At 44.6% G+C, this 16,831-nt stretch overlaps 1 protein-coding gene across 2 annotated transcripts in view; it reads right to left on the reverse strand.

The window, feature by feature from the left end:
* The window catches only part of CREBBP (CREB binding protein), a 116,920-nt gene extending 100,694 nt beyond the window's left edge, over positions 1-16,226 (reverse strand). For both annotated transcript variants that reach the window (XM_072942584.1, XM_072942582.1), the window contains exon 1: positions 15,314-16,226. In XM_072942584.1, the coding sequence (XP_072798685.1) occupies positions 15,314-15,398 (85 nt within the window). In that variant the 5' untranslated portion in view covers positions 15,399-16,226. The remainder of the gene's footprint in view (positions 1-15,313) is intronic.
* Positions 16,227-16,831: the final 605 nt, after the last annotated feature.

Genomic DNA, 16,831 nt, shown 5'->3' on the forward strand with positions numbered 1-16,831 from the left:
TAAAATTGGGTAATGAATTCTCTTGAAATGTTACTGCTCTACTCATCTCTCTCTTCACACCTCTTCCTGCTGCCTCTCTATCTTCCAGGAAACCAGCCACATCTATTTCACTCTCTGGCTACACTCCACCATCAATGACCCTCAATCCTGTGGTTGATGCAACAATTAAATGGCACAGGGTCAAATGAGAGATGGTAGTGTGAGACATTATCTACGTAAGAGTTTAAATGCTGTTTTGTGTTCATGTTTCTCTACTTCTGAGCACGAAACTCCCCTCCTACAGATACCATCTCTTCCCCACCGCCCTCCAGTCCCTTTGTCTCTCTGCAGCCCTTATTCCCTATGAAAAAGGTCTGCTTCTTTAATTTTTTTCGTATCTTATCTAGATTTTCTTTGGCATCACTCGTTCCATAACCATGACTACTTAAATGTATCTCTTAAACCTTTCAAAAGCTAATAAGCACTTTTATTCATCAACCCTGGAAAAATTTACAAAAAGAATTTAATTCCTAAATCAAAATTGGAATCAAAAAAGCCTGACCCCAAAAGGGCAATGCATCCCAAAAAAGCTCACAACCAAAGATGAGGAATCCTAAAATGGTAGACACTTTCACGGGGTTATAAGTCTTAGATGACCTGGAGATCATTCTAGACCTCTTTGGTGCATTTATTAATATATTACTCTTTACACACTGCCAACACAGGAAGCACAGTCTAGGGTAGTGAGAAAACAGTATACCCAGTCAGGTCTTAACTCAGGTCCATCTCTGTCACTTACTACCACCTCCTCCCTATGTATGCTTCTGCAGCTCTAAACTGGAAACGAAAATAGGACCTGCCTCTACCATCACTGGTGAAAGAACTAAATCATACAGTGTGTATATAGCACTTAGCCTGGCATGTAGAAATGACTCAATAAATATCAATCATTATTATCGTTGTCACTGCCCCATCTTCCAAAGCTGCCACAAGGACTGAACAACACATGCACATCAAGGACGTGGCACCCCATGCCTGGTACAGAGTTCATGCCAATGATCATATTTTAAGTATGGTAAAGCCCTAATCACCTGCGACAATTCTACTAGAATTAAAGCTTACTTTGCTTTGAAAATTCTTGAGGATTGTGTAAATAAGTAATAGAACAACTCTCCAACAATGGAGAATTAAAATTTAAAAATTTTAACAAAAAAAGTGCAACGTTTTATCATTAGCATTTATGCCATTAATAAATTTAACCTAGGCATTTAATCAAGTTCCTAAAAGACATCTAACCTATATTTATTTTTATAATAACTATTAGGAAATCATTAGAGCAAATTCCTTCTAAAATCTTCTGATTCCTTCTAAAAGCTTCTTTCATGCAGATACATAAATTAGTACAGAATAATGAGGTTTTACTTTATTCTGAACAGTGATAGTATACTCAAAAACAACAATATGCCCTTCTCAAGATCACTATCTGCTCAAGAGTCAAAGTGGCTTAGCTGGGGAAGCCACCTCCTCCCAGGCCCTCCTCAGCGGGAGCAAGTCCCTGCTCCCCGGCCTTCACTCTGTGCAGGGCTGACCAGGCTTACTTGAGGTCTGTTTAAAAGTCTGCCCACCAAGGATTATAAGACAGTCCTGAGTGGAAGGAAGTTCTATGCCATGCTGGATCCTCAACTATCAGAGTTCTGTAATCACAGCCAGCCTCTTATCTTCATCCGATGCACTTAGAAGTTCCCAGGAGTGCCATTTCCAGACAGCTAGGACAATTTAGTTTCCTAAATCTGGTTTGCTGCCTCCCCTCATGTCTGAAGGATGGAAAAAAAAAACCTTCCTGGGAAAGAGGTGGGAAAGAAGGTGCTGTCACAGCAGCAGCCACCACTCAACCAACTGTAAACCACCCAACAGTCCTAAATAGCAACCAGATAATTTGGATCAGAGGGAGCAGAAAGGGGTTCACTGTTCTCCACCCCCATGGCTGAAAGGGGCACTGGGACTTGGGCGAGGCACTGCCTATCCAATCCTGCAACCCAATTAAAATTCCTAGAGGAGAAGGAATGTGGAGGCTGAGCTAGATTTCAACCTCTGCAGAAGCAACCCCTAACCGCAGGTGCTCGACCACCTCAGACTACCCAGCCACAGCATAAGTACAAGCAAGCAAACACCCAGAGACTGGGTCCTCTGACCAAATGCTGGGAGCTTCAGCTGGCAGGCAACACCAAGTCAGGAGAAAGTGGAGAGACCTTCTTTTGGACTTAAGAGAATTCAGTGTACAACACAGGGAAGTGTGTAGTCTGTAAGAGAGTCCACAGATTAACAGATACACATTACTATATATAAAACAGATAAACAATGAGGACCTACTGTATAGCACAAATATATTCAATTTCTTATAATAAGCTATAATAGAAAAGAATCTGAAAAAAAGTATGTAAATGTATAACTAAATTGCTTTGCTGTACACTGGAAACTAACACTATAAATTAACTACACTTCAATAAAAAATAAAATTAAAAAAAGAGAGCCCACAAAAGGAAATGAATGCATTAAGTCCAAAAAGTAAACCAACATGGAATATCATTCAGCACTAAAAAGAAATGAGTTATCAGGCCATGAAAAAACACGGAGGAACCTTAAATGCATATTACTAAGTGAAAGAAGCCAATGTGAAAAGACTACATACTATATAATTTCAACTATATGACATTCTGGAAAAGGCAAAACTACGGAGACAGTAAAAATAATCAATGACTGCCAGGAGTTTGTTTGGGGTGGGGGTGATGACTAGGTGAAGCACAGGGGATTTTAAGGACAGTGAAAATATTCTGTATGATATTATAATGATGGATACATGCCACTGCATATTTGTCCATATATGTACACAGAACGTGCCCTAAGGTAAACTATGGACTCTGGGTAATTATGATGTATCGATGTAGGTTCATCAGTTATACCAAATGTACCATTCTGATGGGGGATGCTGATAATGGGGGAGGCTATGCATGTGTGGGGACAGGGAGTATATGGGAAATCTCTGTACCTTCCTTCAGTTTTGCTATGAACCTGCAAGTACACTAAAATAAAGTCTTAAAGGAAAAAAAAAAGTATACCACAAAATCATAGGTAAATCACAAGCAACTGAGAGGCACAAAATGATAAAGAATTACAAGCAGAAAAATAACCTAAGTATTCATCAACTATTCTAATAACTAAAATACACGAAATATCCAGGGATGTCTATGCTGGCTCTAAGTGTGCTCCTTTTAAAGCTTCCACCAACATACACGTTCCTGGAGGACAATTTGATGATGCAATCAAAATTACAAATGCATATTCCCTTTAATCATTAACTCCACTCTTAGGAATCTGTTACATATATATATATACTGTGCAGAACTACTGATTAAAGCACTGTTTGTGAGGGGACAAGATCGGAAATAACCTAAATGTCCATCAGTGGGGAGCAGATTAAACCAATCATGGCACATCTCACATAATGAAAAACTAGCAAGTATAGAAAGAGATAATGAGGACGCTCTCCAAGTGCTGCTATGTACAGGTACACAACAATGCAGATAGGACGCTACCTCCAGTAAGAAGGAAAAGGCAGGAAGCGGGTAAGGGAGCTAGGAACAGGCTGTCTGCTTGAAGAGATAAGCCCCGGGGGACAGCACAATCTACTCACAGTGGTTACTTGGGGGACCAAGGGGAGGGAAGGATGTGGGCTCTCACTCTACAGTTTTGTATCCTCTGATTTTTCAACTATGTGAGTGAACTACGCATTTAAGTAATTAAAGAAATCGATTTTTTAAAGGCAGCCCCGAGGGTGTCCTGGCCCAGGTGATTAGCTTCAGCCCAGGTGATAACACCTAGAATGCTTCCAGATGCTCCTGGTTCCAGTTGGAGTGTTTACAGCTTGAGGATGAAATCTGAAATGGGTTCAATATTAGTTTAAAATATTTTTAGTGTTCAAATGAGCTTAAAAGGCAGCAAAATAGAAAGCACTTTAAAGATGGATTTCTTAAAAATACTATTTTTTCCCCTAAAGAAATGTGACAATCTACACATATTTTGTACCCAATGCAGTAGTTTTAAGATAAATGCTGCTCAAGTCAGGAAAGCTGACATTATTTCAATATACTCAAAGAAACATTAGTTGGATGTCAGGTTTTGTAGCTTTCAGCACATCAATGAAGAAACCTCTAATAAAAGGATTCTGTTAAAATCAGAGCTTGTGACAGAGGAAGTGAAGGTTGGACAGCACACTGAAACACAGTCATGTTTCCCTATCTCTGGACAACACCTCTAAGTTAATTCACACTTTGTTCAAATAATTCTCGCTAAAGGTCTAAAGGTTCCACAATAGGAATTAACCAAAACTCCAGTTCTCACCATTTAACAGATTCTTCTAGTCACAAATATTAAAGATGTTTTCCTTTGGATTTGGTTTACTCTTAAACTAATTTTTTGTTTTAAAAATAATATATTTATGTTTTTTAAAAAGCATTCAGAAAAACATAAAGTGAAAAGAAGTGAGCACCCATCCCATCCCCAGCCCCTCACGTCCAAGAAAAACAATTTCCAGAGATTTCCTTCTGAAAATCTCCTATGCACACAGGAGTATATACCTTTTTAACCCTGAAAAGGATCTAATTATCACTTTCGTTCTCCAGCCTGATTTTTTATTTAATGATTCTCAAACTTATCATCCCTCTTAAATACCATCATTCTTCCTCCCCAGAGCTGCAATGGCAGAGGACTCAGCTTCCCCTCTTCTGAAGGACTTCTGGATCACTTTCAGTGCTCTGCAATATCTAGATTAACCAAACTAACAAAAAGGTGTGGAGCTAATATGATAGGCCGTAGAAGTCCTACCAAGCAGGAGACTGATTTTTACTTTATTCCTTGGTATAAAAGTTGGCTGTTAAGCTACAGATATTTGTATATCAACTAATAAGGTGGTCAATAAAAACCAGAGGTTTAGAGAATCTTTTCCAGAAACTGGGAAACTATAAATAGAACTTTGGTGTGAACCATGGCTGCCCAATGCGCAATAAGATGACAGTAACAAAACCTCTAATACTCTTCAAAATGGCACGAAATTAATTTCTAAAATTTCAATTTTCCTATTTATAAAGTGTAGAAAAAGCAAAAAAGTCATTTTATGTTATTTAAGTACAGCATCAAAACATTTCACCACTAAAAAAAGGGTTTTTTTTTTTTCAGAATGAAGCCTGTTTTTCAAATATTGACAGTTCAACAGCTCTAAGATATTTAGCAGCCTGAAATGCACTTACAGTGGGACAATATATATAATGGGTCACTTTGGGAAGCAGCAGCAAGAAGAGAAAGCATGTTCTTATATACACACAGCGCATCTCTAAAATGATATACAAGAAACATTAGCTGCCTGTGGGAAGGGGAACTGGAAGGCTCTGGAAATAGGAGAGGAAGGATTTTCACTGAACATTCTCTTCTACTTTGTGGAACCCTAAGAACATGTTACCCAGTCAAAAAAATTTTTAAAACTTTTTAAAGAAAATTCTCCTGTTTGTACAAAAATTTTCTGATACCTTAAATAACAACACTACAGTTGACTTTCAAACAAAGGTTTGGACTGCATGGATCCACTTATACGCAGGTTACAGTAAACACTACAGCAGTACACGATCTGCAGTTGGTCGAATCTGAGGATGCAGAACTGGAGATACAGAGGCACTGCAAAGGGAGGGCACGATAACATGCAGGAAACAAGTATACAGAAGGCAAAGTATATGTGGATTTGGGGGGGGGGCTGGTGCCCCAACTCCTGCATTGTTCAATGGTCAACTGTAGTTCTGATTCTTAAGCTGCTTCCTGTGGGGTCTTTTTCCTCCCACAAATAGGGGCTGGGGGGAGAGAAGGCTGGTGTCAACTCTGCCTGCAGATATGAACCTGGGCAGGAAAATACAGCTTGGAAAAAGATGATCTAGACTTCTGGAGAACAAATCACAGTCGCTTCCTCCAATCACCCTGGAAGTGATGGTTTCTAAAATTTTGTTTTGTTTTTTAAGCCCTAAAAGGATGGTCTGGACTCCCTCATTTGACACTGCAGGCTCTCCACTCGGCTTGCCTGGCTCCCCCTGATAGTCTGTCCTGCAACGAGCTCCAGCGCCCTTCCTCTAAGAAGTTTCCCTAACCACCCAGCCTGAAGCACCTGGTTCCTTCCTGTCACAACACTGATTCTAGCTTGCAATTAGACAGGCATTGGTGAGACTGCTAGACTGTCTGCCCACACCACTGCACTCTGAGTTGCAAGAGGTCAGAGCCACCCCTGTTATCACCACAGCCTTGCAGTGTCCCACCCATAATAAGCACATATAATTTGAATTACATAAGGATTTAATATTTATTGAACAAAAGAACAGATGGACAGTGGTACAGCTGAGATGGAGCCCGGGCCCACCTGACTCCCCAGAGCAAGGTGACACCAGCAGTCTCCACCTTCCAGAGGCAAGACCACATTGCCTCTAAATGGTATCCATTGAATGTAAACCAAAAACAAAACTGGCTTTTGCAAAAACTTTACATGTTCAAAAGTGTATACCTCCAGACCTTCACACTTGCTATTTATGCTGTTCCCTGTGCCTGGAACAGTACTCCTATCTCCTATTCATCCTCAGGTCTCAGGGTTAAGGTCACTACCCGCAGTTAGTCACATCTTCAGTTCAAGTACTCAATAGCCACAGGAGCCTAGTCGTTTCAGTAGTGGGAGTGCAGATATGGAACACGGCCATCATCACAGAACGTTTCACTGACAGCGCTGACTTAGAGATTACTACGAGAATGCTGGTGTTTCAAAGGAAATGTCCAAATCCACTCTTACTGTTGGGATGGGACCAATTTTTCCTTAAACTTTCAAAGATTGAGAAAGTCACCAGTGAGAGCCCAAACACTGAATTCTCTCTCAGTAACCTGAATAATCCCACCAGAGATTGTTTAAAAGAGAAGTTCAACTCTGGGCAGGTTGTGCTCTTCAAACAAACGCCAGTCACAACAGCAGCAGAGGCCCAAACAAAATGACACAGAAAATCTACCAATATTTTATGCCTTTTTGTTATTCTCAATAAAAATTACCAACTAAATAAAATGTAAGTAAGATTTAATGTAAAGATAACCACAAATGGGGAGGGGGCATTCTTTGTCCACCATGGGGCCATTTTTATTAGTAAAACTCATATATCACCATGCCTAAAATAACCAGAAGAACGGGAAAACAGTGAACGCAGGAAGAGAAAATTCGTAGGAAGAGAAAATCCCCTCAGTACAGTGAGGAGCAGAGCCTGCTCCTTCCAAGCTCAGTGGTCGCTGAGCCAAAGAGGAAGTTAAACTTCACTGGTATTTCTTTCAACCAATCAACCTGACCAAACAGGATAGTGATCCCAAGGCCATTTTCTCCCCAAACTCTGTTTTCTAAAAAAGAAAAGACTATAATTTCTCCGTGTTCATTTTCTTTTTTCGGCAGGTCCTAACCTAAATCAAGTCCCTGTTCTGAAACAATACTAGAAAAACAGTTTCATTTAGACTTAAATTTTCCAATGAGGAACAGTTTTTAACTTCAAACACAAACTGAGGAAAGTGTGTCAAACTACCACCTGTTTTATGGGAGTCCTGAATCTCAGCCTCTAACTCATTCCTTTGCAAGCTGGTACTGAGACTGTACCAGCCCTTGGTGCTCAAAGCAGATCTGGCAGGGGCCACATCTTCCCACGGACTCAGCGAGAAACATCCATGGATTTGGTTCTGAGTCAGACCCCTCCCCTACATCAACCCCAACCTCACCAGTCCAAGAGGCAGGTGACATCTAGTATTTTCCCACACAATGAAACAGTAATAATAGTTGCCACAACCTGCTATATGCCAGGAATCACAGGGGCCCAATATACAAAGCTAATCAAAGTGAGAAGAAATGGAAAATTCTAGAGGAAAAAAAAAATCCCTTTTAGAGATGAGATCCACCCTCCCAAACAAAACTCAAATGTAAAGTCACTGGCCCAAGTCACAGAGCTGATGAGTTGGAAGCTAAGATTCAGCGTCCACTCTGATTGGAGGTCACACTCCTTACTACCACGTTGCCTGCCTCCCTGTATAAAAAGCTCTGACATTTCCTTCAACTCTGAGTCATGGTTAGAAGGTTCTACTTTTAAGCAGGTGACAAATACTCAAAATATTTTAATCCAGAGAAATTGGGTCAAACTTGTATAGTCCATAATTGCCAGAGCAAACCCTAATTATTTGATACAGTTCTACAGTTCCTAAGTGTCAGCATTCAGTTTGTAATCAAATACCAAAATCCATTTACTTAAACACTGCACAAGCTTCACTCTATAGGCTAGAAAAAAGAATAGGAACTTATTTCTTGCTACTTCACTGGTTATTCTAACTACAAAATCTAAACTCATATAGGTAGTACAGTTTTGATAAGAAAAATCCAAAATATGTGGGGGCAGTGCAAAGGGAAGCTTCTGAAAAATAAAAAGATATTGCTTTACAACAGAATTGTATAACCCCATTAAACAGCTACAACTATTAAGAAACACCTACTATATACAGTAAGGCACAGGTATGTTAGAAAGACTGGCAAATTAAGAGATTTTCAAACAGTAGCAGACGGGACATTTAGAAATAGGAAAGTCGATTTAACCAAGTGAAAATTTTTTCACCATTAGATTTTACTATTCTTAGCAATAGTTCAGCTAAATACTCTTTTGATTAATGGAAATGAAACACGGGGGAAAATGTCACACGGGATGATATCCAAGTCTTTCTAAGGGTAAGGTTTAAAAAGAAAGGAATTTGACTTTTAGACACAGAGCTCAAAAATAGCCTTGCTTCCCAAATTTAGAACGAGAAAACACCCTAAAGGCAGATTTTTCTAAGTCAGCAACAATCATTCTGTATATTGTCTAAGAATCTGGGAAAAAAAGAGCCACTTTTGCTTATTTCTATGCCTTTCCTAAAGAACCCCCCACCCCCAATCTCTGATTCACGTCTCAAGTCGAAGCTCTAGGTGGACAACCTTGCACATGGCTCTTTCCCACCCTCCGGTCAGCGAATCACAGCTCCTATGTAAAGCTGAACACGCAAAAGCCCCCGAAAGGCACTGGTGCAAGTGCTGATGTGCTGCATCAGTGATCTGCTGCAATGTGGCAATTCCTGAAAACTGAGCTTATACGTAATTAATTAGATTTTCGCAGGAGTTGTGGATGCCACCCACACCAGACTAGGGCAGCCCATCAGGCATGGGACAGTATTCTCAAGGCTGCCGAGTGGGCTCATGGAACATGGGGCACGTGTGATGAAAAACGGAGGGCATGGCCAGGAGTTGGAGAGCTTATGAGAGACCATCTGAAACAATCTGAAAAGACTTAGATGCAAGCCACGTGCTGAGATCAAACCCACAAAGACGAAACTCTCTGAGTGGCCAGAGTGCTCTTCCCAACACACAGAGGCACAGAAAACCAGCAAGCTTCCCCAACTGTCTGGCTCCCCGCTCTGGCTCAGCGACGGAACCCCAGGGGGCACCAGGGTACAGAAGCACTAAGAGCCCCCCAGTCAAGGCCCCTTGCCCATCCCCAAGGCCTGCCTCAGGTGCCACATCCACTTGGACACACAGCCCTAGGCTTCTGCACACGGGACAGTCAGTAAACAGCAGGTGGATAAATGAAGTCTTCTTGGATTGCCCTTTCTGACTCGCATTTTGGCACTTGATTGCATTTTGTATTCTTTTCTCAAGTTTTGCCTCTAAGTCTTATCTTGTCAACACAGTTCTAAACTACTTAGATGCATCACCAGAATCCTTTGCACACTGCTGCTGTAGAAGGGGTACCTCGGACTGAACCGTAATACACACAGTTAAGAAACAGAATCACATATCTGTTCACTGCTTAATACGCTTCAAAATGAGTAAGAATTTTCAGAACATATACACTCCTTAAGTTTTTAAACTTTAAAATTTCACAGCCATCACGTTTGTATTAAAAAAATATAAGTGAAAGTAAAGGCAAATAATCAATAGTATTGATTAAAGAATTCTGGGCTATACACTCTGAGTGTGCTGCACTACAGCAGGTCAGCCTGCTGTGGGCCTATGTGAAGTCACACCATGACTATCGCTTCCAGAATTATCAGCAAAGGTGTCCCGGTCCAATTGGACGAGCACTCTCAGCAGGTCTGGCCTACAAGGGTGCACCCACTTTCCCTGGTCAGGACAGCGCAGGCACCAGGCACCGAGCATCCACTCCAGACCAGGCGCTTCTCACTCATCATCTCATTCTACCTTCGTCATCGCCCTTTGAGATGGGAATGGTCATTATTTCTATTTTTCAGATGAGAAAACTGAGGATCCTCAAAGCCTTAGCCCCACATACATCAGGCTCACAAACTGTGGCCTGAGAGCCAAACCTCCTCGGCTGCTGATTTTTGTAGCAATGGTTTTACTAGTTTTACTGACACACAGCAGTGCACACCCGCCTAAGTACTGTCCAGAGCTGCTTTCCCTTCAAAACGGCAGTGTTCAGCAGCTGCGACAGAGACCATATGGCCTGCAAAGCCGAAAATATGTCCTCTGGCCCTTTACAGAAAGAAATTTGCTGACCCATGTATTACATAAAAACGGTCTGGGAATGGTGCAAACTGCAGCCCCTCTCTCCAAGACCCGCAGCCCAGCAGCACTCTAAGGCTCGGGGAGGGCTCAAGAACAGCCCCACCTCTGCCCAACTTCGTTCGAGCAAGAAGACTTTATTGAGCAACATCTCTTCCCGTGCTCTTGGAATATACTCGGAGTGCTGATTTGAATGAGAAAAAGAGGTGGTCCTGACTAATGTTACCCCAAGAACTAAAGTGGCTTAAAGCAAGTTTTCCTAATCTTGAACAACTCACAACAAGGAACATTTCATCTTAACAAGGGAAGGCATACTTCGGCAAAATCATTTTTAACTATTTTGTTTTCAAACACATTAAGTAAAAATACAAAGTTGGCACTTATGTAGCCCCAAGTAACCGCGTATTTTGTCACATAACTACAGTGGCACAAGTTAAAAGTTGTAAAGACACAGGCTAACAATCTAAGCATCAACTTCCAGCTGTGGGATAAAGCCTCAGCCCCTTTATAAGTCATTTCCAATCACATTTAAGAGTTATAGAGTCAAATTTAAACGTCAAACAGGAATGCTTCTCAATCCTTTGATCCACTGTGAAGGTGCTCTTGGTGGGGTTCATACTTACCGCCTTCCCTAGGAACTTCAAACGGGGCCACTGTTCTCACACTTCTCATGGTTATTCAAAAATCTCTATTCTTCTACCAAAAAAAGCAAAGTCATGAAAAGCCCAGCCCTAGAAGTCTCTACAAAAACTCACATTTCATATTTAGCCAGAACTCAGTAAAAAAATCACTTGACTGGTCCTGAACTATCCACTGCCATAAACAGGAAGGTGAGACCACATAGTGTAGGCCTCAGGTAACACTTGCTGCACCAGAAAGAGATGAAAGTGGCGGAGCCCCTGCCCCAGGCCCCTGATAGGAAGAACACATTCCCGTCTCCCTCCATAGCTGCTGACAAACTTTCCCCATAGGAACTTAATTCACTTGTTGGAGTGACACTATTGAAACTTTTTAAGTAATGCAGTCTCCTGGTCCATGATCCAAGTAAATCCCATTTTATGGATGTAGATTTACATAATGAATATACAGAATTATTTACTTTAATGATCTAGGTTTGGTTCTGGTTTTCACCTTTTACGTTACTTTGGGCAGATCACCTCTATCAAGTCTGGTTCCTTACCTGGAATTGGAAGGAACAGTATCCTCCCTTCCTACCTTCACAGGATGCTGTGAGGACCAAACTAAAGTGATGGGGAGAAAAGCACTCTGATACATAAATGTAAAATGTCATCATTTTATTGTAAAAGGCATTTTGCTTGGTAACCTTATTTAACACCAAGTTTCTTTAAATACAGTTTTCTATTGCATGTAAAGGGATGTATGTAATAAAATGTAATCACAGTTGCTTAGGGCACAGGATGAAATATACCCATGTTCAATTTTCAGAAGACAGCATTAAAAAACTTTTTTAGTCTATTTGTTGAATGTAAATTTGGCCTCAATAAAGCTGACCAAAAAAACCCTACTTGCCTAGATATTTATTTCTCCTACACTGCTAAATCATGAATCTCTGCTGCTAAAAGACACGAAAATGCTGTTTTAATTTGGACGTATTAAATAAAAAAGTTTCTAAAACACACAACTAGCTATACACTGGTAACACTAAGTCCTACTTCTTATAAAGGGTGCCAAGTAAAGGAAGATGACATTTGTGAGAAAGCATTTATGCCTTCAACGTAAAACAAGAAAATGCTACTTCAACAACATCTGATACTATCAAATTCTGCACCACTCCAGAAGAAAAGCCTGGGTTGAGGGAAAAGTACCGTTTTTCCTTCTTCCCCTTGATATCTTTCTTTGGGGTACATTCCCTATTTTGGCATCACCTCTGCACGCTCTCCTCAGAAACCCTCCATGATCTCCCCAGCCTGCAGTGACCTGTCCCTTCTGTCACCGGTGGCGATGGCATTTATCAAAGAGGCCACCAACCTCACTGGAGTGTATGTACAGCAATGCTCCCCCTGCTAGACTGCAAGCGCCCTGCAGGCAGCATCCTAGCTGGTTACTTACTCCCCAGCATCAGATGTACTGTTCTCTGCGCTCACTGCCTTCCCCGGACACTCAGCTGACACCGATGGCTCCACAGGCCAGTCCCCAGAAATATGCGCTGCATCGTGGCAATCCAAGTCACTTCTGTTTCTCAGGCCACCAAGGCCTCCTCCTAACCCCTCAGCTCTTCCCATGAACAGTGTTCCCCGCCCCCTTCAAATTTTATCACATAAGCAGGGAACACACCTTGCTCTGCCTGGTCCAATTTTACCCTAGAAGCCAGAAACAAACATCCCCTCACTAAAATGAGGTTTATTCTCTCAAGAAATATTCCCAGGTCTCTCCTCACTTTTCCATCTAACCAAATGCCATCACTCCTTTGATTGTGTGCAATGTAATTCCTTTAGTGCTTTCTTTGCTTTGCTATACATCCTTAAGATCTGTTTTAGACTAGTAATTACCAGAGACAAGGCTGTACCTTGTTTAACATGCTCAATGATGATCCCGTTCACAGCCCCCCCACACTAAGACCTTCTTGCAGTAATGTGATGACGATGAAATGTGCAACCAAGGACCCGATATAAATATAATGGTGAATTTATTCTTTGGATTATTTAAACACAGCTATTAAAAACTGAGTTTTTTGTTGAACATTTGGAAAAGTAAAAGAGCCCCAGTGCTTTACAAGGATCAGAATAGGAAAGGGGAAAAAGTGGTCAGAAGTAGAAAATCCCTTCTGATAAACTTTGCTGTGATTAGCAGCACATAAAGTAAATATCTGACCATCCAATAATGGAACTGTCAAAAAAGCCATCCTTTGGGCGCTATCTTGAAAACTGCTAAAAGTATATAGTGGGACAAGCCCTTCTGTTAAGTCTCATGTTACTAATTTGTACCTCTTTATAAAACAAAATCTACAATAACCTCATTCAACAATAGCAAAGCTGCAAAGCCATTCAAAAGTTACCAGTTTCAAAGGACAAGCTTCAACGCTGAACTTGTAGAGCGTAATCTATGTTTCATATGATTAGAGATTTTTCACTGAAAAGTGCCAAGACTAATGAAGCAAAAGAGATCTACTCTGCACTAAAATTATAGTTTTCTCATGCTGTAAAATCAGGGTATTTAAATCATGGTTGTTTCCACATTTCTCACTTCTGGTGAACTGATTTTTTACAAGATTAACATCAAATTCAACTCTTCATCAATTTTTTAAAAAGAGCAGTATTATTTACTTGACATGACTTGCCACTGACTCCTCTCCACTGTTAAATTTTATTTCAACTAGACAAGAATCTCCTTATGATTTTTTAAAAATTATCTCACTTCTACATTAACTACTAGTCAGAAACTGTATTAAAACTGAAGCCACAAAATTCAAGTTTTGTTTCAACAGTAGAAATAGGTTTTTAAACAACTAGGAGAAAAATGCTAGTGGTCAGTCACAGAAATATGTGAACAAGTTGAACAGCTGTGTGTGTCTACTGCAAATCTGAAGGCACTGCTGCAGCAATATAATTCAGTTTGGACCCATCCATTATAAACTGATTTTCAGATGCTGCGACTGCAAGACTGTAGTAGAGCAATGCAAGCTGCGCTGGAGATCCATTCGTTTGCGGCAGCGCACAAGTTTTTACTGCAAAGGAGAGCTCTGAGAGGAAATACAGCTAGTTCATAATGCTACCATGAACCAGCCCAGAACAACCTAGGATTACTAAAGAAACAGAGAACTAAAATACTTCTCTTAGGTAACTGATACGATCACCTAAGAAAGTTTTGGGGGAAGCTGTTTAAAAGAATGATTTATTCAGTATCCTACTTTAAAAAAATTGGGGGGGGGGCCTTTAATTCCTACATTCCTTAACATAATTTTTTAATTCTGCTACACGGTAGAAACAACACAAGCTCACACGGAGACTGCAGCCCAGATGAAATATGCTATTTAACTTTCTTCCGAAGTTAACACGTGAAATTAAACACACCACAGCAACCTTTAAGACATCTTGCTAACTAAGTTTGGGGCTGTGAAAAGTGGAATGACTTAGGTGACCAACAAGTTTTCAAAATAACTACTAAGCATATTCCCAAGGAGCACATTCCAAGAAACTTCTAAGTCGTAACTCATAGGCGGGCCTGCTGCTATGAGTGCCTTTTGGTCGCAGCCTTGAGAATGTGTTACCGATTCCGAAAACACTTCGGGTCCCCTTTCGGCTGGATGATTTCCTTCTCTCACTAGCAAACGTACCCTCCGCTGTCATACCTCCAGACAGCCACGCGTGTGCGGACACACACGACGGCGAACGGAGGCGTGTGGAAGTACCACGCAGAAAAAACACGCTCCACTCACTTTACTTTTCCTCCCTGGAAGTACCACTCGGGCTCCACGCGAGGAGGGCTCATCAACTCCGGGAGATTTGAGTGCACCCGGGCGTATGCCGCCCCACTCGGGCCCCATAACAGTCTTTCGACAAACTTCCCCCTCTGCGGCGGGGGTCCCGGGAAAGGGGCTGCGCCGGCCGCCGCTCCAGGGGCCCCGCACGCCCGCCGCCGATTTCGGGTCCTCCGGCGGCACTAACCTCCGGGTGGGGCTGACAGCAACCCCCGGGGCCCCTGCCCCTCGCCCGGCCCCCTCCTCACCTGTGCTGTCATTCGCCGAGAAGCCGGGCGAGCTGAGTTTGGCTCGTTTGGGGTTGGGCGGTCCGTCCAGCAAGTTCTCGGCCATTTTCACCTGCTCGCGAAAACAGCCCCGAGCGCGGGCGGCCGGGCCGGCGAGGGCTCCGGGGCGGGGGTCGGCGCCGGCCCCGGCCGGCTGCGAGGGGAGAGGAGCGAGCGCTAGCCGCGAGCCGCGAGCGAGCGCCGAGGGAGAGGGAGGGCGCAGGGCCGGGTGGGGGAGGCGGCGGCCAAATCTCAGCCACAGCAACAGCGCCCCGCAGCGCTCACCGCCCGCCCCCGGCCGCCGCCGCCGCCGCCGCCGCCGGCCGCGGCCCCCTCATCCCCTGCCCGCTTCCCGAGCGCGACACTCCGCGGCGGGGGCGCCCCGGCGGCCCGGCCGCCCCCCCGGGCCCGGCTGGCAGCGACGGCGCCCGGCCGGGCGGCTCAGGCAATCCCCAGGAACATGGTGCCGCCGCCGCGCCGCCGCCTCGCTCCCCCCCCCCGCGCCCCACTTAATTAATTCGCTCGCGGCCCGACGACCGGGGGGCTCCGGGCTCCGCTCTCCGCCCGCGGCCCGCCGCCGCCGTCGCCGTAAGAAAAAACAATGCGCGAAGCGGGGCCGCCGCCGCCGCCGCCGCGGCCCCCCCACCCCCCGTTCCGCCGCCGCCGCCGCCGCCGCCGCTGCCGCCGCCGCCGCCGCCGCGGCTCCGGGAGGCCGAGCCGAGAGGCGAGCGGGGCCGCTGGAGCGGGCGCCGAGGGCCGGGCGGAACGGGCCGGCCGGGCGGAGCGGGGTGCGCGGGCGGTTGTGGGGCCCGGGACCGGCGGGGCCGAGTAGATCGCGCTCGAAGCCCCGGTCGGGTCCGCGACAAGATGGCGGCTGTTGATTCCTCAATTAAAAAAAAAAGAAAGTTTTTTTTCTTCTCTTTCCAGAGCCTGAACGGGGAGGGGGAGGGGGCGGGGCACGCCGGTGCGTCACCCCCCCGCGGCGTCACCACGCACGGCCCCCGCCCCGCCCCCTCCACCTGCGCCGGCCGCGGCGGAAAGAGCCGAGCGCGCTCGGGCGGAAAGGACCGAAGGCGCGGCGCTGTGCGCGGTGCAGCCCCGCGGTGGGGCGGCTGGGCTGCCCAGCTAGGGCCGGGCCTGCGGGACGCCGGGCACCGCCGCCACTTTTGTTCTGACGGCGACTGGGCGGCGAGCTCGAGGGCTGCGGCCTGGCCGCGAGCCGGACCCCCAGGCACGGAGTCGGCGCGGGTAGGCCCGCCTGTCCCGCGGGGCGACTCCGCGGGGTCCTGACTCCTCACGTCCCTGCCCACGACCCTCCTCGGTAGTCAGGCCTGGCCACTTTTCCTCGCCAGATCCAGCGATGTGTCGTGTCCTCTGCGGCTTACAGACTGCTCCCGGGTCCGTCTGAGAGCGCATGATCTGCATGATGGGGAAACTGAGGCAGGAAGCGACAGGGCAGGGATTCGAACTCCCCCCATGTGAAGTGGGCACCGCTCACTG

The sequence above is a fragment of the Vicugna pacos genome, chromosome 18 (genome assembly GCF_048564905.1).
Source record: "Vicugna pacos chromosome 18, VicPac4, whole genome shotgun sequence".
Lineage (NCBI taxonomy): Eukaryota > Metazoa > Chordata > Mammalia > Artiodactyla > Camelidae > Vicugna > Vicugna pacos.